The 21681-nt window shown below is 48.4% G+C and overlaps 1 protein-coding gene across 2 annotated transcripts in view; it reads left to right on the top strand.

The window, feature by feature from the left end:
* The window catches only part of LOC311121683 (histone-lysine N-methyltransferase KMT5B-like), a 33223-nt gene extending 18340 nt beyond the window's left edge, over positions 1-14883 (top strand). For both annotated transcript variants that reach the window (XM_084196141.1, XM_084196142.1), the window contains 7 exons: positions 3797-3962; positions 4250-4359; positions 4557-4723; positions 8959-8978; positions 9832-9968; positions 10215-10420; positions 10672-14883. In XM_084196141.1, the coding sequence (XP_084052267.1) occupies positions 3797-3962; positions 4250-4359; positions 4557-4723; positions 8959-8978; positions 9832-9968; positions 10215-10420; positions 10672-12401 (2536 nt within the window). In that variant the 3' untranslated portion in view covers positions 12402-14883. The remainder of the gene's footprint in view (positions 1-3796; positions 3963-4249; positions 4360-4556; positions 4724-8958; positions 8979-9831; positions 9969-10214; positions 10421-10671) is intronic.
* Positions 14884-21681: the final 6798 nt, after the last annotated feature.

Raw genomic sequence — 21681 nt, 5'->3', positions numbered from 1 at the left:
CGCGTAAAAATCGCCTGTCCTCGGTTGCAACACTCACTACCGAGTTCCAAACTGCTTCTGGAAGCAACATCAGCACAAGAACTGTTCGTCAGGAGCTTCATGAAATGGGTTTCCATGGCCGAGCAGCACACAAGCCTAAGATCACCATGCGCAATGCCAAGCGTCGGCTGGAGTGGTGTAAAGCTCGCCGCCATTGGACTCTGGAGCAGTGGAAACGCGTTCTCTAGAGGGATGAATCATGCTTCACCATCTGGCAGTCGGACGGACAAATCTGGGTTACCTGCCCCAATGCATAGTGCCAACTGTAAAGTTTGGTGGAGGAGGAATAATGGTCTGGGGCTGTTTTTCATGGTTCGGACTAGGCCCCTTAGTTCCAGTGAAGGGAAATCTTAACGCTACAACATACAATGACATTCTAGACGATTCTGTGCTTCCAACTTTGTGGCAACAGTTTGGGGAAGGTCCTTTCCTGTTTCAGCATGACAATGCCCCCGTGCACAAAGCAAGGTCCATATAGAAACGGTTTGTCGAGATCGGTGTGGAAAAACTTGACTGGCCCGCACAGAGCCCTGACCTCAACCCCATCGAACACCTTTGGGATGAATTGGAACGCCGACTGCGAGCCAGGCCTAATCGCCCAACATCAGTGCTCGACCTCACTAATGTTCTTGTGGCTGAATGGAAGCAAGTCCCCTCAGCAATGTTCCAACATCTAGTGGAAAGCCTTCCCAGAAGAGTGGAGGCTGTTATAGCAGCAAAGGGGGGACCAACTCCATATTAATGCCCATGATTTTGGTATGAGATGTTCGATTAGCAGGTGTCCACATACAGTGTATTTTTGCCTAGACTGATTTTAAAGAGAGATTTGGGCAATTAAGCCCTTTTTCTACATACCCAGAATCAGATGAACCATTTTTATGTCTGCGTGCAGTTTGAAGGAAGTTGCTAACTAGCGTTAGTACAATTGCTAACTAGTCATTGCGCTAACGCTAATTAGCCACAGCTCCCTTCCTTTAAACTGCACACAGAGACATATAAATGGTTATCCATGACGAGTTCATCTGACTCTGGGTAAGTAGAAAAAAATGGTAATTGCCAAAATCTCACACTGTCCCTTTAAGATCAGAGTGACAAGTTAGTTTACAGACAACGCTTGCGCCTCATTGTCTCACTACAGTGCAGTGGCGCGCATCACATATTCCAGATAGTGTCAACAGAATTACATTTCTGTGTTTTTAAGTAGAATGTCCTTTTTTTAAAAAGTCACCAGAAGAGACGTTCTCAGTTGCATCATTTTTGTGAAGCTGTCAGGCAACCTGTCTATAACCCTAACTCTGGGCTTCCAGACATACACAGGAACACCAGGGCCTGTATTTACAAAGCATCTCAAAGTAGGAGTGCTGATCTCGGATCAGGTCCCCCCCCTCTTATTCAATATGATTTAAAAGGCTAAACGGATCCTAGATCAGCACTCGGAGACACTTTGTGAATATGGGCCCAGGTCTAGACCTCCTCTCTCATCACGGAGCCAGGTCTAGACCTCCTCTCTCATCACGGAGCCAGGTCTAGACCTCCTCTCTCATCACTGAGCCAGGTCTAGACCTCCTCTCTCATCACTGAGCCAGGTCTAGACCTCCTCTCTCATCACTGAGCCAGGTCTAGACCTCCTCTCTCATCACTGAGCCAGGTCTAGACCTCCTCTCTCATCACTGAGCCAGGTCTAGACCTCCTCTCTCATCACTGAGCCAGGTCTAGACCTCCTCTCTCATCACTGAGCCAGGTCTAGACCTCCTCTCTCATCACTGAGCCAGGTCTAGACCTCCTCTCTCATCACTGAGCCAGGTCTAGACCTCCTCTCTCATCACTGAGCCAGGTCTAGACCTCCTCTCTCATCACTGAGCCAGGTCTAGACCTCCTCTCTCATCACTGAGCCAGGTCTAGACCTCCTCTCTCATCACTGAGCCAGGTCTAGACCTCCTCTCTCATCACTGAGCCAGGTCTAGACCTCCTCTCTCATCACTGAGCCAGGTCTAGACCTCCTCTCTCATCACTGAGCCAGGTCTAGACCACCTCTCTCATCACTGAGCCAGGTCTAGACCTCCTCTCTCATCACTGAGCCAGGTCTAGACCTCCTCTCTCATCACTGAGCCAGGTCTAGACCTCCTCTCTCATCACTGAGCCAGGTCTAGACCTCCCCTCTCATCACTGAGCCAGGTCTAGACCTCCTCTCTCATCACTGAGCCAGGTCTAGACCTCCTCTCTCATCACTGAGCCAGGTCTAGACCTCCTCTCTCATCACGGAGCCAGGTCTAGACCTCCTCTCTCATCACGGAGCCAGGTCTAGACCTCCTCTCTCATCACTGAGCCAGGTCTAGACCTCCTCTCTCATCACTGAGCCAGGTCTAGACCTCCTCTCTCATCACTGAGCCAGGTCTAGACCTCCAGTCTCATCACTGAGCCAGGTCTAGACCTCCTCTCTCATCACTGAGCCAGGTCTAGACCTCCTCTCTCATCACTGAGCCAGGTCTAGACCTCCTCTCTCATCACGGAGCCAGGTCTAGACCTCCTCTCTCATCACTGAGCCAGGTCTAGACCTCCTCTCTCATCACTGAGCCAGGTCTAGACCTCCTCTCTCATCACTGAGCCAGGTCTAGACCTCCAGTCTCATCACTGAGCCAGGTCTAGACCTCCTCTCTCATCACTGAGCCAGGTCTAGACCTCCTCTCTCATCACTGAGCCAGGTCTAGACCTCCTCTCTCATCACTGAGCCAGGTCTAGACCTCCTCTCTCATCACTGAGCCAGGTCTAGACCTCCTCTCTCATCACTGAGCCAGGTCTAGACCTCCTCTCTCATCACTGAGCCAGGTCTAGACCTCCTCTCTCATCACTGAGCCAGGTCTAGACCTCCTCTCTCATCACTGAGCCAGGTCTAGACCTCCTCTCTCATCACTGAGCCAGGTCTAGACCTCCTCTCTCATCACTGAGCCAGGTCTAGACCTCCAGTCTCATCACTGAGCCAGGTCTAGACCTCCTCTCTCATCACTGAGCCAGGTCTAGACCTCCTCTCTCATCACTGAGCCAGGTCTAGACCTTCAGTCTCATCACTGAGCCAGGTCTAGACCTCCTCTCTCATCACTGAGCCAGGTCTAGACCTCCTCTCTCATCACTGAGCCAAGTCTAGACCTCCTCTCTCATCACTGAGCCAGGTCTAGACCTCCTCTCTCATCACTGAGCCAGGTCTAGACCTCCTCTCTCATCACGGAGCCAGGTCTAGACCTCCTCTCTCATCACTGAGCCAGGTCTAGACCTCCTCTCTCATCACGGAGCCAGGTCTAGACCTTCAGTCTCATCACGGAGCCAGGTCTAGACCTTCAGTCTCATCACTGAGCCAGGTCTAGACCTCCTCTCTCATCACTGAGCCAGGTCTAGACCTCCTCTCTCATCACTGAGCCAGGTCTAGACCACCAGTCTCATCACTGAGCCAGGTCTAGACCTCCAGTCTCATCACTGAGCCAGGTCTAGACCTCCTCTCTCATCACGGAGCCAGGTCTAGACCTTCAGTCTCATCACTGTCAGAGTGCTACTGTCTGGGAAAAGCACTACAGAAATCCAATCAATTGCAGTCACTGACAATGAGCACTTTAGAACGCATCGAGAAATGTTTTTGTGAAATGTCTCTTATCCACTTATAGTCTTCCTTCTAGATCTTTCGCTAGATCATTTGAATTGTATTTGGTCACCTTGGAAACCGGAATGTTTTTGTTGTTATTGATGACACTGGTGATGTTCGTGACAGGTTTCGACCAATTAAGGGAAGACAGGAGGAGCTGAAGGAGATTATTGAGCGGTTCAAGAAGCATGACAACCTGGAGAAGGCTTTCAGAGCGCTGACCTCTGGAGACTGGTCCAGACACCACTTCCTACACAAGTCTAAAGCCCAGGAGAAGCTCTTCAAACAGCATGTGAGATTACAACACCGCAGAGTCACAAATGACACCCTATGCCAGGTCACATAGGACTCTGGTCAAAAGTAGTGCACTATATCATTTGGGAAGCACCCCCACAAGTAGCACTGTTGATAGTGAAACACACATCTCTTATTGATGTGGTGCTGGGCCGATAAACAGTCATTATGAAGTAGGACCTGCACCAGTCAACTGATCCAACACATACCTTTTTATTAGGTTGGTGAACCACAAGAGCAAGTCACTTCTTTCCTTGTAACTTTTTTGTTTTCCCATTTGTACAGGTATTTGTGTATCTCCGGATGTTTGCGACTGACAGTGGGTTTGAGATTCTCCCGTGTAACCGCTACTCCTCTGAGCAAAACGGAGCCAAGATCGTGGCAACGAAGGAATGGTGAGGAACGTATTTCACACTTCATGCTGTTCTGACAGCATTATCATGGAAATGGACCGACCTTCTCTCAAACCACTAAAACCACTATGCCCTTTAGTCCTTGATTTTCTGTGTCGTAGTGATCACGTCCCTTATTTGGATCGCCTTTTCTCTCTGTCTCTCTCTCTCTCACTTTCTTTCTTTCTCTTGGTCTTCAGGAAAAGGAATGATAAGATTGAGTACTTGGTGGGCTGCATCGCTGAGCTGTCGGAGAGTGAGGAGAACATGCTGCTGCGGCACGGGGAGAACGACTTCAGTGTCATGTACTCGACACGCAAGAACTGTGCTCAGCTGTGGCTGGGGCCTGCAGCCTTCATCAACCACGGTACTACAGTCTCCACTGCCCACACCATATGGGTTGGCATTGGATCTTAATTCATTTACCTGTAGAATAAGGTTGAATAAATCAATCAAAATACAACAAGTAAACCCAACTTACATGAAAAAATACGGCCAGCACTCCCAAATAAAGTTTACAGATAGATTTATTCTGGGCAGTTACAATGGATGTTTTTGCGTCTGTCTCCAACACAGGAACAGATAATAGGTGTTTTAATATCAGACGGCTGAGAAGCTCTGGTCAAAAGTAGTGCACTAAATAGTGAATAGGGGGCCAGTTAGGGTGAGTCCTTTGTCAGTGTTCCAGAAGGTCAGATGGGGTGAGTCCTTTGTCAGTGTTCCAGAAGTCCATTTAGGGTGAGTCCTTTGTCAGTGTTCCAGAAGGTCAGATAGGGTGAGTCCTTTGTCAGTGTTCCAGAAGGTCAGATAGGGTGAGTCCTTTGTCAGTGTTCCAGAAGTCCATTTAGGGTGAGTCCTTTGTCAGTGTTCCAGAAGGTCAGATAGGGTGAGTCCTTTGTCAGTGTTCCAGAAGGTCAGATAGGGTGAGTCCTTTGTCAGTGTTCCAGAAGGCCATTTAGGGTGAGTCCTTTGTCAGTGTTCCAGAAGGCCAGATAGGGTGAGTCCTTTGTCAGTGTTCCAGAAGGCCAGATAGGGTGAGTCCTTTGTCAGTGTTCCAGAAGGCCAGTTAGGGCGAGTCCTTTGTCAGTGTTCCAGAAGGCCAGTTAGGGTGAGTCCTTTGTCAGTGTTCCAGAAGGCCATTTAGGGTGAGTCCTTTGCCAGTGTTCCAGAAGGCCAGATAGGGTGAGTCCTTTGTCAGTGTTCCAGAAGGTCAGATGGGGTGAGTCCTTTGTCAGTGTTCCAGAAGTCTATTTAGGGTGAGTCCTTTGTCAGTGTTCCAGAAGGCCATTTAGGGTGAGTCCTTTGTCAGTGTTCCAGAAGGCCAGATAGGGTGAGTCCTTTGTCAGTGTTCCAGAAGGTCAGATAGGGTGAGTCCTTTGTCAGTGTTCCAGAAGGTCAGATAGGGTGAGTCCTTTGTCAGTGTTCCAGAAGGTCAGATAGGGTGAGTCCTTTGTCAGTGTTCCAGAAGGCCATTTAGGGTGAGTCCTTTGTCAGTGTTCCAGAAGGCCATTTAGGGTGAGTCCTTTGTCAGTGTTCCAGAAGGCCATTTAGGGTGAGTCCTTTGTCAGTGTTCCGGAAGGTCAGATAGGGTGAGTCCTTTGTCAGTGTTCCAGAAGGTCAGATAGGGTGAGTCCTTTGTCAGTGTTCCAGAAGGCCATTTAGGGTGAGTCCTTTGTCAGTGTTCCAGAAGGCCATTTAGGGTGAGTCCTTTGGCAGTGTTCCAGAAGGCCAGATAGGGTGAGTCCTTTGTCAGTGTTCCAGAAGGCCAGATAGGGTGAGTCCTTTGCCAGTGTTCCAGAAGGTCAGATAGGGTGAGTCCTTTGTCAGTGTTCCAGAAGGCCATTTAGGGTGAGTCCTTTGTCATTGTTCCAGAAGGTCATTTAGGGTGAGTCCTTTGTCAGTGTTCCAGAAGGCCAGATAGGGTGAGTCCTTTGTCAGTGTTCCAGAAGGTCATATAGGGTGAGTCCTTTGTCAGTGTTCCAGAAGGTCATTTAGGGTGAGTCCTTTGTCAGTGTTCCAGCAGGTCAGATAGGGTGAGTCCTTTGTCAGTGTTCCAGAAGGTCAGATAGGGTGAGTCCTTTGTCAGTGTTCCAGAAGGCCATTTAGGGTGAGTCCTTTGTCATTGTTCCAGAAGGTCATTTAGGGTGAGTCCTTTGTCAGTGTTCCAGAAGGCCAGATAGGGTGAGTCCTTTGTCAGTGTTCCAGAAGGTCAGATAGGGTGAGTCCTTTGTCAGTGTTCCAGAAGGTCATTTAGGGTGAGTCCTTTGTCAGTGTTCCAGAAGGCCAGATAGGGTGAGTCCTTTGTCAGTGTTCCAGAAGGCCATTTAGGGTGAGTCCTTTGTCAGTGTTCCAGCAGGTCAGATAGGGTGAGTCCTTTGTCAGTGTTCCAGAAGGTCAGATAGGGTGAGTCCTTTGTCAGTGTTCCAGAAGGCCATTTAGGGTGAGTCCTTTGTCAGTGTTCCAGAAGGTCAGATAGGGTGAGTCCTTTGTCAGTGTTCCAGAAGGTCAGATAGGGTGAGTCCTTTGTCAGTGTTCCAGAAGGTCAGATAGGGTGAGTCCTTTGTCAGTGTTCCAGAAGGTCAGATAGGGTGAGTCCTTTGCCAGTGTTCCAGAAGGCCATTTAGGGTGAGTCCTTTGTCAGTGTTCCAGAAGGTCAGATAGGGTGGGTCCTTTGTCAGTGTTCCAGAAGGTCAGATAGGGTGAGTCCTTTGTCAGTGTTCCAGAAGGTCAGATAGGGTGAGTCCTTTGTCAGTGTTCCAGAAGGCCAGTTAGGGTGAGTCCTTTGTCAGTGTTCCAGAAGGCCAGATAGGGTGAGTCCTTTGTCAGTGTTCCAGAAGACCATTTAGGGTGAGTCCTTTGTCAGTGTTCCAGAAGGCCAGTTAGGGTGAGTCCTTTGTCAGTGTTCCAGAAGGCCATTTAGGGTGAGTCCTTTGTCAGTGTTCCAGAAGGTCAGATAGGGTGAGTCCTTTGTCAGTGTTCCAGAAGGCCAGATAGGGTGAGTCCTTTGTCAGTGTTCCAGAAGGCCATTTAGGGTGAGTCCTTTGTCAGTGTTCCAGAAGGTCAGATAGGGTGAGTCCTTTGTCAGTGTTCCAGAAGGCCAGATAGGGTGAGTCCATTGTCAGTGTTCCAGAAGGCCAGTTAGGGTGAGTCCTTTGTCAGTGTTCCAGAAGGCCAGTTAGGGTGAGTCCTTTGTCAGTGTTCCAGAAGGCCATTTAGGGTGAGTCCTTTGTCAGTGTTCCAGAAGGCCATTTAGGGTGAGTCCTTTGTCAGTGTTCCAGAAGGCCAGATAGGGTGAGTCCTTTGTCAGTGTTCCAGAAGGCCAGTTAGGGTGAGTCCTTTGTCAGTGTTCCAGAAGGTCAGATAGGGTGAGTCCTTTGTCAGTGTTCCAGAAGGCCATTTAGGGTGAGTCCTTTGCCAGTGTTCCAGAAGGTCAGATAGGGTGAGTCCTTTGTCAGTGTTCCAGAAGGTCAGATAGGGCGAGTCCTTTGTCAGTGTTCCAGAAGGCCAGATAGGGTGAGTCCTTTGTCAGTGTTCCAGAAGGCCAGTTAGGGTGAGTCCTTTGTCAGTGTTCCAGAAGGCCAGATAGGGTGAGTCCTTTGTCAGTGTTCCAGAAGGCCAGTTAGGGTGAGTCCTTTGTCAGTGTTCCAGAAGGTCAGATAGGGTGAGTCCTTTGTCAGTGTTCCAGAAGGCCATTTAGGGTGAGTCCTTTGCCAGTGTTCCAGAAGGTCAGATAGGGTGAGTCCTTTGTCAGTGTTCCAGAAGGTCAGATAGGGTGAGTCCTTTGTCAGTGTTCCAGAAGGTCAGATAGGGTGAGTCCTTTGTCAGTGTTCCAGAAGGCCAGATAGGGCGAGTCCTTTGTCAGTGTTCCAGAAGGTCAGATAGGGTGAGTGATTTGTCAGTGTTCCAGAAGGCCAGATAGGGTGAGTCCTTTGTCAGTGTTCCAGAAGGCCATTTAGGGTGAGTCCTTTGCCAGTGTTCCAGAAGGTCAGATAGGGTGAGTCCTTTGTCAGTGTTCCAGAAGGTCTGATAGGGTGAGTCCTTTGTCAGTGTTCCAGAAGGTCAGATAGGGTGAGTCCTTTGTCAGTGTTCCAGAAGGCCATTTAGGGTGAGTCCTTTGTCAGTGTTCCAGAAGGTCAGATAAGGTGAGTCCTTTGTCAGTGTTCCAGAAGGTCAGATAGGGTGGGTCCTTTGTCAGTGTTCCAGAAGGCCAGATAGGGCGAGTCCTTTGTCAGTGTTCCAGAAGGTCAGATAGGGTGAGTGATTTGTCAGTGTTCCAGAAGGCCAGATAGGGTGAGTCCTTTGTCAGTGTTCCAGAAGGCCATTTAGGGTGAGTCCTTTGCCAGTGTTCCAGAAGGTCAGATAGGGTGAGTCCTTTGTCAGTGTTCCAGAAGGTCTGATAGGGTGAGTCCTTTGTCAGTGTTCCAGAAGGTCAGATAGGGTGAGTCCTTTGTCAGTGTTCCAGAAGGCCATTTAGGGTGAGTCCTTTGTCAGTGTTCCAGAAGGTCAGATAAGGTGAGTCCTTTGTCAGTGTTCCAGAAGGTCAGATAGGGTGAGTCTGAGGAAATTGTGATCCTAATCTTTTGTGTTGTTTTGTATTTTCAGATTGCCGGCCAAATTGCAAGGTGAGTGTGATATCGCCCAGGGATCAGTACCATAGCCTGCTACCCTTTGTGTGGAATGAGGTTAACGCAATACACATGGTATATCGATTAAGATGGCAGAAAGAGGCTGGTTCACACATAGACAATAAAATATACTATTATTTTTAATGTATCGTTTTATTTCTTGCAACAAAAGATTGGTGAAACATGCCTTAACAAAGTTGTGACTGAAAAGTTTCACTTCATTAAAAGTTTATTTCTTTACTTTGAATTGTTCACTTCAGTTTTTGATTCTCCTACCCACCTGTGATAAAGGTTACCTCAGGGCCCATATTTATAAAGTGCTGATTTAGGATCATGTCCTTCCCCTCCATATAATCGAATTCATCAAATCAAATGTTATTTGTCACATGCGCCGAATACAACCGGTGTGTAGACCTTATCGTGAAATGCTTACTTACAAGCCCTTAACCAACAATGCAGTTAAAAAGAAAATATTTGCTAAATAAACGAAAGTGAAAAAATATAAAAGTAACACAATAAAATAACAACAACGAGGCTATATACAGGGGGTACCGGTACCGAGTCAGTGTGCTGGGGTACAGGTTAGTCGAGGTAATTTGTACATGTAGGTAGGGGTAAAGTGACCATGCATAGATAATAAACAGCGAGTAGCAGCAGTGATCTATAAGGCCAAACTGATCCTAAATCAGCACGTCTACTCAGAGACTCTCTGTAAACACGGTCCCTGGTGGGTAACGGTTGTAGTCTACTCAGAGACTCTCTGTAAACACGGTCCCTGGTGTGTAACGGTTGTAGTTGTGTGGCTTAGATGGCTGAAGGTGTAACATGAATGTCGTGGTGTGTGTTCCAGTTTGTGTCGACGGGTCGCGACACGGCCTGTGTCAAGGTGCTGAGGGACATCGAACCAGGAGAAGAGATCTCCTGTTACTACGGTGACGGATTCTTTGGGGAGAACAATGAATATTGTGAATGCTATACGTGTGAACGGTACGAATTGGTCTTGACATCCCATTTTTCTATTGATTGAATAACAACAAAATCTGCTTTGGATTTCCATCTCTTTTGTTGACATAATTTGAGGTAATGCGAAGCAATGGCACAATTAATACAAATACATAAATGCACATTAATAAGCAGGGTTTATTCATGTGGATGAAGGAATATGAAGACGAGGTATTACAATTTAAGACGTATTTGTGAACTTCACCGGTCCTTGTTTATTGTTTTTTGCAGACGTCTCACTGGTGCTTTCAAATCCAAAGCCGGGCTGCCGGCGGAGGCTCCGGTGATCAACAGCAAGTACGGGTTACGGGAGACGGACAAGCGTCTGAACCGGCTGAAGAAGATGGAGCTGGGAGAGGGCAGCAGGAACTCCGACAGCCACTCTGTGGAATCCCACACCGACATAGACTCTCAGGACATGCCAAACACACACACATGTAAGAACAGGTCAAAAACCAGGGTTGAAATTAGGGCTGAGGTTGGGGTCCATTGTTTCCAATTGGGGTTTTAGTTGGATCACCTCCACCGCTTGTATTGTTAGTTTTTCCCCTATGCTGAATTTGTAGATTTTTTTTTTTAAATGTGTAAAATAAAGAAACACAATTTTAACAGTTACTTCAAGAATTACGTTTAAAATTCAATTTAGGAATGATTTGATGTTTAGTTTCCCACTCTTCTCCCCCCTCAGCTGGAAGGAAAAGGACTTCCTCCAGTATGAAGTTCAGCAAAACCAGGACTCAAACCAGACAGTCTCTTTCCAGAGCTCTAACCTCTACCTCACCTTCTAAACAAAGTCATAGAAACACTAACAGGGTACCAAAGAGACTCAAATCCAAACCCGCCAAGCCTTCGCTCTCCAAGGTGCGGTTGCGGAGTCGAAGCAGCAGGGGCAGAGGTTCGGAGCCCAAGGCGGCAGCATCGTTGGGGGCCCGAGGGGAGGTGCTGGGTCCGGGGCCTGGTCGCCTGGGTCTCCGGGAGTCGAGGACGTTGTCGCTATGTAAGGCGGGCGTTTCGTTGAAGAAGGAGAAGGATTCACAGGGACCAGTCCAGACAGCCCTGACCCGCCATGCGGTCAAGGAGAACAACACCCCGGCAGTCTGCCAGGGCAGCCAGAGCCAGCCTTGCACTTACAGGACTCGCAGGTCCACCAGGACCCTGGTAAAGGTCCAGGAGGCTGTAGCCGGGTCAGCTGGGGTTAAACTGGAGCCTGGGGGGCTGGAGGGCCACAGCACCGTCCCTGGAGGGGTGGTGATTAAAACGGAGCCTGCTGACCTGGAACAGTACCTGGGCCACGGGCTGGAGCTGGGTGGAGGCCTGGATGCTGGCTACACAAGCAGAGGGGTCTGTACCAGGCGCAGCCAGCTCACCCAGCTCCGGCCCGAACGGACGATAAAGCGCGAGGACTCGTCATACGGCGAGCTGTTAACGCCGATAGCGGCGGCCCCGGTGGCGGCCTCCCAACACCCCCGTCACCACCACAGTACTGCCGACACGGCGGACTGCGACAAGAGGCTGCTGGGCCTCTCTGTCCCGGAGCACCACTGGGACTACAATGGGAGCAAGCCCCTCCGCAGGGAGCGGAGGAAGGACAGGAACAGGGACAAGGGGAGGGAGAAGGACAGGAGGCATAAGGGGAAGGGGGGTTACCGGAGCCACAGGGGGGACAGGTCGCAGAGCAAAGGGAAGAAGAAGCAGCGGATCACGCGCTACGATGCCCAGCTGATCCTGGAGAACAGCGGAGGGATCCCCAAACTGACGCTCCGCCGGCGACGAGACAGCAGCAGTAGCAAGACCAACGAGCCCAGCGAGCCAATCAGCACGCAGCAGCAGGCGAGCAGCACCACGACCACACCGCAGCCTACCGCCCAACCCCCGGTCAACTCCTCATCATCATCATCATCTTCATCCTCATCAACCTCCAAGATCAGCATCATGTTCAGGAAGGACCAGTCTCAGGACAGGCAGAATGGCAGCTCATGCAGCTCCTACCACGTGTCCAAGCTGAACGGGTTCGGGCCTCCCGGTCCCCACAGCACCAGCAGCTCCACCAAGCTGAAGATCCAGCTGAAGAGGGAGGACGATGGCCGGACCCAGACGCACCCCGACGACAGCACCTTCAACAGGGGGGACACGGGGGGGTGTGGCCTGGGTGGTGGGGGCTTCGGCCTGGAGGCCAGGAACGGTGGGAGCCACGGGGGGCACAGGATGCAAAACGTTGTGGTAGATGATTCTTCGTCTGATGAGGAGGAGGAAGAGGAGGATGACGATGATGATGATTACTTTGACGATGAGTTTGAGGACGATTTCATTCCACTCCCGCCGGCGAAACGGTTGCGTCTCATCGTGGGGAAAGACTCAATAGACATCGATATCTCCTCCCGGAGGAGAGAAGACCAGTCTCTGAGGCTCAACGCCTGATAAGCTCTCTGAATGGAGGTCATCCCTGCGTTCCAAAATGGCACACTATTCCCTATGCAGTGCACTACTTTGGGCTCTGGTCAAAAGTAGTGCGCTATGTAGGGAATAGGGTGCCATTTGGGATGCAGGCCTGTCCTTCCACCTTTACATGTACAGAAAACACTTGACTCACTAATCAACTGTCCTGTTGATGATGTTAAAGAAGTTCAGTAATTTAAAAAAAGTAAATTTAAAAATCAAATAAAAAGAGAATCGGAAGGAAAAGTTGTTTCTGTAAATGAAAGTGAATGCACTTCTGTCTTCTTCTTCCTCTTATTATTATTATTCATAATGAACATGAATATTGTAGAAGGTGTACAGTTGTTATGGTGACTATCCTCTGTCCTGTAGACAGACTTATTCAACTTTATCTTTGTCTCACAGTACGCAATTCTAAATTCTGTTGGCAAACCAGACTCTTTTTATTTTATTTTAATTTTTTAGTTTGTGTAAAACCCATATTATATGGGTCCAGTAATGTTCTGATGGGATCAATCTGTTCAGTTGTAGAATAATGACAGGTTTCCATTGTTCTAAACCATTCAACTCATGAATGAACTCAGTCCCACCAACACACTGGAATCACAGTGGACTTCTATCAGCTGCTCATCAGGGTTGAGCTCTATTCCAATTTCAATTCAGGACACAAACCCGGAATTCTGAATTGGAATTTCAGTTTGCTTCCTTGTCTGAATTGAAATGGAATTGGGCCCCAACCGTGCTTCTCCTCTCCAAACAAACCCTGTGTTTTGTGTTCTCTAAGAGAATGTTTGGCCTAGCTGCACTATCCCAACGTGTTAAAGCTCACACAGGACTGTTTACAGCATGACGGGTAATAGGTCATTGACAAGTGAAGAAATGTACCAACGTTTTGGTAGTTTAACCTTCATTTCAGTAGCGTCTGATGGTTTTGACTAGATCGTATACCGCTACGGACAGAATTTGACTTCCTGGCAGGTTAGGAGAATTAGGTTAGGGTTAGCTGAAATGCTAATATTCTCCCCGACTCGAACGTGCAACTTTTTTTTACCTTTGCTGGATACCAGGGGTGTCAAACTCATTCCATGGAGGGCCTAGTGTCTGTTTGGTTTTTAGTTGTTCCTTTCAATTAAGACCTAGACAACCAGGTGAGGGGAGTTCCTTACTAATTAGTGACCTTGATTCATCGATCAAGTACAAGGGAGGACATTCTGCCCTCCGTGGAATGAGTTTGACACATGCTGTATACCGTCTAGCCACAACACTCTGATCAATGGAAACATGGCATTTAATGGTGGTTTAATGTTTTAAACACTAATCGGTGAAATACATGATGTGTAGGGACGTCTGTATGCTGTTTTAAACACGTCATCACGAAGTAAGATGGAGAGGAGAAGAAGGAATGTACAGAAAGACTGAATCGTGTTCTGGAAATGAGTTAAAACTCGCTGAAGTATTAGTAGTTGTTTCTCAGATCCCCTGCAGAACCAATCATTCATAGTGAACACATGAGAACTAAATAGAACATTATACCAACTAAATAGTCAATCATTTTCAAAACAGTATTAGGTGCCTTACGAACGACTCCTGGGATATCTGTTTTAGGCCTAATTTTAGAAAAAAATAATTAACAGAAGGTGAAGAACAGTAGGTAGTCCCTCGGTAACTGTAACTATGGGAACACTTTCTTGCCCCACAACCCCAGTCTTTCTGTATAGTCTTTTATTTGAGTTATCTTAGGGCTGGTTTCTCAAGACACATTCAGACTAGCCCTGAACTACCAAGCTATTTCAATAGAGATTCTCCGTGCTCTTTAGTCTTAATCCTTGTCTGGGAAACAGGTCTTTTAGTGTGGAAGTACTGAACTGCCAAATGTAATCAAGGGATCAACTGAGATGAATGTTAACCCCTATTTCTTTTCTCCTGTACTGTTCATATCACCAGCAAGCAGCTAATCACAGTTATTAACCAGGGTTGTGTTCATTTAGGCACAAAAAGGGGGGGAAAAAGCTTAACTGAAATGAGAGCGGACTTCCTAAGAAATTGTCACTTTTTTTATTTTATTTTATTTTATTGCAAAACTTTTTCCGTTGTGTTCCCTAATGAACGCAACCCTGGCTATACGTGTACCTCCCCTGTATGGACGTCAGTCACCCTCCATTCTTCACTGTATACTGTTCCAGGTGCACTGTCTGTGTGGTCTTTCTTCAATAGCCAGCTGTCAACATTTCCGATTTGATGAAATTCAACAAAAAAAAGAAAAAGAAATGTGAATAGTTTGCAGACATTTTAGTGTTGCGTGGGGTCGTGGGAAAACACTTCCAACAGAACATTAAATTGGAGCAGTGCTTATATGTCCAATATGTAAAATCACGTGAACACACCCCCTGTACTTATTTAACAGTTTTGGAATACTTGAAAACAACATAAAAGTTTATTTGTGAGAATAAACTATTTTTCTGTGTAGTGTCTTGCTTCTGACATGTAGAATAAGGGATCATTCAGCTCTATTAATGGCATTTTTGTCTGCAACGTTTCCAATACTTCAGCCAACTGAGCGCGGGGCCCTGGGTCTTATTCACTAGGAAACCACAAACGGCAGGGACCTACCGGAATTTGTCCAATAAGAAATGTGTTTTCGTTGCAAAAAAAATGTTTTTCCCTATGGTGTGCACTAATGAATACTACCCGAGTGAATGCACTCCCCAGCCAATCAATAAATACGATCACTTAACCACCAGGTAGATTTGAAAACAAGCAGAACTGTAGAAGTGGACTGTCTTAAGTTGTACAGTGCACCCTGTCATACATAACAGGTGTTGTTTTTTTAAAAGTCTTGCGGTAAATGTATTTTTCACTAGGCTCTGTTAGTTGCCTGGATACAGCGGTTAAGCAGGAAGTTGTTTTATATGTAGTGAGTAGAGATGTTTATCTGGTCTGACCTATTCCATTACATAAGCCCATTACACAGCCCCTGGCAGGATTTTAGATGACTAATGTATCAACTAAAACCAGGCAGAACATGGACCAACCACCACCTGGCACTGACCATGTCGTGGCTACAAATCAAAACTAGGCCCCAAATTAGTATTTCACAGCCCCGGCCTAAACAAACTACTTTAAAAAATAAATAAAATCCTTACTGTTGTACTTTTCTTTGCACTAACACTGGGACACTGTGTTTTCTTACTAGTACTAATTTAGCTGTTGGCTGCTTTATTGAGGAAAGTGTTTCGCTTGCAATGACTGTGATTATGTGGTTGTCTTGCCTAGCTTAGTTTAATGCACCGACTGTTAGACACTCTGGATAAGAACATACGCTAAATGACTAAAATGTTTAATGTCCCGGAACAGAGAACATCTTTAATCTGAATCTCAAAACTGGATCCCTCAATCAGTCTTTGTGCCTCAACCCTCCCTGTCTCTTAACCCTCCCTGTCTCTTAACCCTCCCTGTCTCTTAACCCTCCTGTCTCTTAACCCTCCTGTCTCTTAACCCTCCTGTCTCTTAACCCTCCCTGTCTCTTAACCCTCCTGTCTCTTAACCCTCCCTCCCTGTCTCTTAGCCCTCCCTCCCTGTCTGTTAACCCTCCTGTCTCTTAACCCTCCCTGTCTCTTAGCCCTCCCTCCCTGTCTGTTAACCCTCCTGTCTCTTAACCCTCCCTGTCTCTTAACCCTCCTGTCTCTTAACCCTCCTGTCTCTTAACCCTCCCTGTCTCTTAGCCCTCCCTCCCTGTCTCTTAGCCCTCCCTGTCTCTTAACCCTCCTGTCTCTTAACCCTCCTGTCTGTTAACCCTCCTGTCTCTTAACCCTCCCTGTCTCTTAGCCCTCCCTCCCTGTCTGTTAACCCTCCTGTCTCTTAACCCTCCCTGTCTCTTAACCCTCCCTGTCTCTTAACCCTCCTGTCTCTTAACCCTCCCTGTCTCTTAGCCCTCCCTCCCTGTCTCTTAGCCCTCCCTGTCTCTTAACCCTCCTGTCTCTTAACCCTCCTGTCTCTTAACCCTCCTGTCTCTTAACCCTCCTGTCTCTTAACCCTCCTGTCTCTTAGCCCTCCCTCCCTGTCTCTTAGCCCTCCCTCCCTGTCTCTTAGCCCTCCCTCCCTGTCTCTTAGCCCTCCCTCCCTGTCTCTTAGCCCTCCCTCCCTGTCTCTTAACCCTCCTGTCTCTTATCCCTCCCTGTCTCTTATCCCTCCCTGTCTCTTAACCCTCCCTGTCTCTTAACCCTCCCTCCCTGTCTCTTAACCCTCCTGTCTCTTAACCCTCCCTGTCTCTTAACCCTCCCTGTCTCTTAACCCTCCCTGTCTCTTAACCCTTCCTCCCTGTCTCTTAACCCTCCCTCCCTGTCTCTTAACCCTCCTGTCTCTTAACCCTCCCTGTCTCTTAACCCTCCCTGTCTCTTAACCCTCCCTGTCTCTTAACCCTTCCTCCCTGTCTCTTAACCCTCCCTCCCTGTCTCTTAACCCTCCCTCCCTGTCTCTTAGCCCTCCCTCCCTGTCTCTTAGCCCTCCCTCCCTGTCTCTTAGCCCTCCCTCCCTGTCTCTTAGCCCTCCCTCCCTGTCTCTTAGCCCTCCCTCCCTGTCTCTTATCCCTCCCTGTCTCTTATCCCTCCCTGTCTCTTAACCCTCCCTGTCTCTTAACCCTCCTGTCTCTTAACCCTCCTGTCTCTTAACCCTCCCTGTCTCTTAACCCTCCCTGTCTCTTAACCCTCCCTGTCTCTTAACCCTTCCTCCCTGTCTCTTAACCCTTCCTCCCTGTCTCTTAGCCCTCCCTCCCTGTCTCTTAGCCCTCCCTCCCTGTCTCTTAACCCTCCTGTCTCTTATCCCTCCCTGTCTCTTATCCCTCCCTGTCTCTTAACCCTCCCTGTCTCTTAACCCTCCCTCCCTGTCTCTTAACCCTCCTGTCTCTTAACCCTCCCTGTCTCTTAACCCTCCCTGTCTCTTAACCCTCCCTGTCTCTTAACCCTTCCTCCCTGTCTCTTAGCCCTCCCTGTCTCTTAGCCCTCCCTCCCTGTCTCTTAACCCTCCCTGTCTCTTAACCCTCCCTCCCTGTCTCTTAACCCTCCCTCCCTGTCTCTTAACCCTCCCTCCCTGTCTCTTAACCCTCCCTCCCTGTCTCTTAACCCTCCCTCCCTGTCTCTTAACCCTCCTGTCTCTTAACCCTCCTGTCTCTTAACCCTCCTGTCTCTTAACCCTCCTGTCTCTTAACCCTCCTGTCTCTTATCCCTCCCTGTCTCTTATCCCTCCCTGTCTCTTAACCCTCCCTCCCTGTCTCTTAACCCTCCCTCCCTGTCTCTTAACCCTCCCTCCCTGTCTCTTAACCCTCCCTCCCTGTCTCTTAACCCTCCCTCCCTGTCTCTTAACCCTCCCTCCCTGTCTCTTAACCCTCCCTCCCTGTCTCTTAACCCTCCCTCCCTGTCTCTTAACCCTCCCTCCCTGTCTCTTAACCCTCCCTCCCTGTCTCTTTACCCTCCCTGTCTCTTAACCCTCCCTGTCTCTTAACAGCATGGGATAAAATCAGTTGTTCCTCTTCAAACATGCCAAGGCTAAGTGACATATGACACCCTATTCCCTTTACTATAGTGCACTACTTCTTACCAGGGCCCGTAGGCAAACAGACAACACATACATCTCACCATCAACTTAACTTCATGCATAATATGTAATATTGTCTTGTGTTATTCTTGTCTGTAACTGTTCTGTACTGTGTCATGTATTTGATGTTTTGTGTGACAGTGGACCCCATGTAAATGCAGCCATGTTGCATTTTTCATGAAGTCGATGAATATGCCCTCTGTATAATCTATCAGTCTACACAGCGGTCTTCCAAGTGCATCATAACTCAGAGTAGGGGTTTTATGTAATCAATGTGTATGTCCCAAATGGCTCCCTATTCCCTATATAGTGCACTACTTTAGACCAGAGCCCTATGGGGATCTGGTCAAAAGTAGTGCACTATGTAGAGAATAAAGTGCCATTTGAGACGCATGGTATATTTCTGCTAGACAAGGGCGTCATGCACCTTATTTTCTGAGTGGTAACTGACTGATGGCCGAATTCAATATCTTCCATGTTGTGTAAAATTAACTATACACAGTACCAGTCAAAAGTTTGGACACACCAACTCATTCAAGGGTTTTTCTTTATTTAATACTATTTTTTTACATTGTAGAATAATAGTGAAGACATCAAAACTATGAAATAGCACATATGGAATCATGTAGTAAACAAAAAAAGTGTTAAACAAATCCAAATATATTTTATATTTGAGATTCTTCAAATAGCCACACTTTGCCTTGATGACAGCTTTGCACACTCTTGGCATTCTCTCAACCAGCTTCATGAGGTAGTCACCTGGAATGCATTTCAATTAACAGGTGTGCCTTGTTAAAAGTTAATTTGTGGAATTTCTTTCCTTCTTAATGCGTTTGAGCCAATCAGCTGTGTTGTGACAAGGTAGGGGGGGGTATACAGAAGATAGCCCTATTTGGTAAAAGACCAAGTCCATATTATGGCAAGAACATCTCAAATAAGCAAAGAGAAACGACAGTCCATCATTACTTTAAGACATGAAGGTCAGTCAATACGGAACATTTCAAGAACTTCAAGTGCAGTCGCAAAAACCTATGTATGTGCGTGAGTGAGTGAGTGCATGTGTGCTAAGGTGCGTAGAATCAGAGCAGGTGGTCAGCCCAGTTCAACTGTTCAGCAGTCTGATGGGTTGTAGATAGAAATTGTCTCTGAGCCTGTTTGTATCAGACCTCCTGCTCCGATACCATCTGCTCGACGGTAAGGGAGAGAACAGCTCGTGGCTGGGGGGTGTCTGGGGTCCTTGATGATGCTGCTGGCCTTCCTCAGGCACCGTTTGGAGTAGATGTCCTGGATGGGTGGGAGCACCGGTCCCAGTGATGTCCTGGATGGGTGGGAGCACGGTCCCAGTGATGTCCTGGATGGGTGGGAGCACGGTCCCAGTGATGTCCTGGATGGGTGGGAGCACGGTCCCAGTGATGTCCTGGATGGGTGGGAGCACGGTCCCAGTGATGTCCTGGATGGGTGGGAGCACGGTCCCAGTGATGTCCTGGATGGGTGGGAGCACGGTCCCAGTGATGTCCTGGATGGGTGGGAGCACGGTCTCAGTGATGTCCTGGATGGGTGGGAGCACGGTCCCAGTGATGTCCTGGATGGGTGGGAGCACGGTCTCAGTGATGTCCTGGATGGGTGGGAGCACGGTCCCAGTGATGTCCTGGATGGGTGGGAGCACGGTCCCAGTGATGTCCTGGATGGGTGGGAGCACGGTCCCTGTGATGTCCTGGATGGGTGGGAGCACGGTCCCAGTGATGTCCTGGATGGGTGGGAGCACGGTCCCAGTGATGTCCTGGATGGGTGGGAGCACGGTCCCAGTGATGTCCTGGATGGGTGGGAGCACGGTCCCAGTGATGTCCTGGACGGGTGGGAGCACGGTCCCAGTGATGTCCTGGACGGGTGGGAGCACGGTCCCAGTGATGTCCTGGATGGGTGGGAGCACGGTCCCAGTGATGTCCTGGACGGGTGGGAGCACGGTCCCAGTGATGTCCTGGATAGGTGGGAGCACGGTCCCAGTGATGTCCTGGATGGGTGGGAGCACGGTCCCAGTGATGTCCTGGATGGGTGGGAGCACGGTCCCAGTGATGTCCTGGACGGGTGGGAGCACGGTCCCAGTGATGTCCTGGACGGGTGGGAGCACGGTCCCAGTGATGTCCTGGACGGGTGGGAGCACGGTCCCAGTGATGTCCTGGACGGGTGGGAGCACGGTCCCAGTGATATCCTGGGCCGTCTTCACCACCCGCTGGAGGGCCTTGCGGTCGTTGACGGAGCAATTCCCATACCAGGCCGTGATGCAACCGGTCAGGACATATATATTTTAGATAAAGTATATCCTACAAATGGGTGCGACTGAAGGGGCCAGTTTCAATGGGCATTATACTTCTGGTAGCCTGAAATAGCGCCATGATCTCACGCTCACATTCGGTTACACTACGCGTATGATAGGTGTACTTCTGGTGCTACAGACTAAAGCCCTATCTGTATGGTGAATCATCAGCACTGGTAGTGAGATAATGGAAGGAACAGCAGCTGTTTTACGGCTCCTGACCAATTGAGCCTTTTTATTTTTTTTATTTCTTTGCTGATCTTAACTTGTTTTTTTACATAATGTTTCCGCCATAATTTCCTAATGACCAAAAAGAGCATCTGGACCTCAGAACAGCAATCACTAACTTGATGAAGATTTCTACTTCAACGAGTCAGTGGCGAGAAACATACTGCTCATCCCCGGACCAGGCCCAAATCCCTGACACTCTAAGAAGGAAGAGGTGGCGTTATAGAGACCGGCATGCGGGACACCTGACGAGACTACATCAGTGAGTGGATAAACCGCCTCTACCCTCCGTTATGTTGGTCACTGGAGAATAAACTGGACGAGCTCCGTTCGAGACTATCCTATCAATGTGATCTGAAGAACTGTAACATCCTATGTTTCTCTGAGTCGTCGCTGAACAAGGACATGAAAAAACATACATCTAGCTGTTTTTTTTCCTATACATCGGCAGGACAGAACAGCAGCGTCGGGCAAACTCAGTGGTGTGAGTGTCTCTTTGTTAACAACAGCTGGCGCGTGTTTCTCTGATATTAAGGAAGTCTCAAGGTTCTGCTCACCTGAGTTAGAATACCTCATCTATATTTTTTTTCGTAGCCGTCTACTCACCACCACAAATCGATGCTGGCACTAAGACCGAACTCAATGAGCTGTATAGGGCCATAAACAAACAGGAAAACACTCATCCAGAGGCAGCGCTCCTAGTGAGCGGTGATTTTGATGCAGGAAAACTGAAATCTATTTGACCTAATTCCTACCAGTATGTCACCTGTGCCACTAGAGGGATAAAAACTCTAGATCACTTTTACACCACACACAGAGAGGCATTCAAAGCTCTCCCTCGCCCTCCATTTGGCAAATCTGACCATAACTATATCCTCCTGATTTTCTGCTTATAAGCAAAAACTCAAACAGCAAGTACCAGTGACGCGCTCAATATGGAAGTGGTCCGATGAAGCGGATGCTAAGCTACAGGACTGTTTCGCTAGCACAGACTGGAATATGTTCCGGGATTCATCCGATGGCATTGAGGAGTTTACCACATCAGTCACCGGCTTCATTAATAAGTGCATCGATGACGCCATCCCCACAGTGACCGTACGTACATACACCAACCAGAAGCCATGGATTACA

This window comes from Coregonus lavaretus (assembly GCF_964263955.1).
Source record: "Coregonus lavaretus genome assembly, contig: HAP1_SCAFFOLD_2827, whole genome shotgun sequence".
NCBI lineage: Eukaryota > Metazoa > Chordata > Actinopteri > Salmoniformes > Salmonidae > Coregonus > Coregonus lavaretus.
Note: the sequence above shows the minus strand (reverse complement) of the source record. Positions and strands in the feature narration are given on the sequence as shown.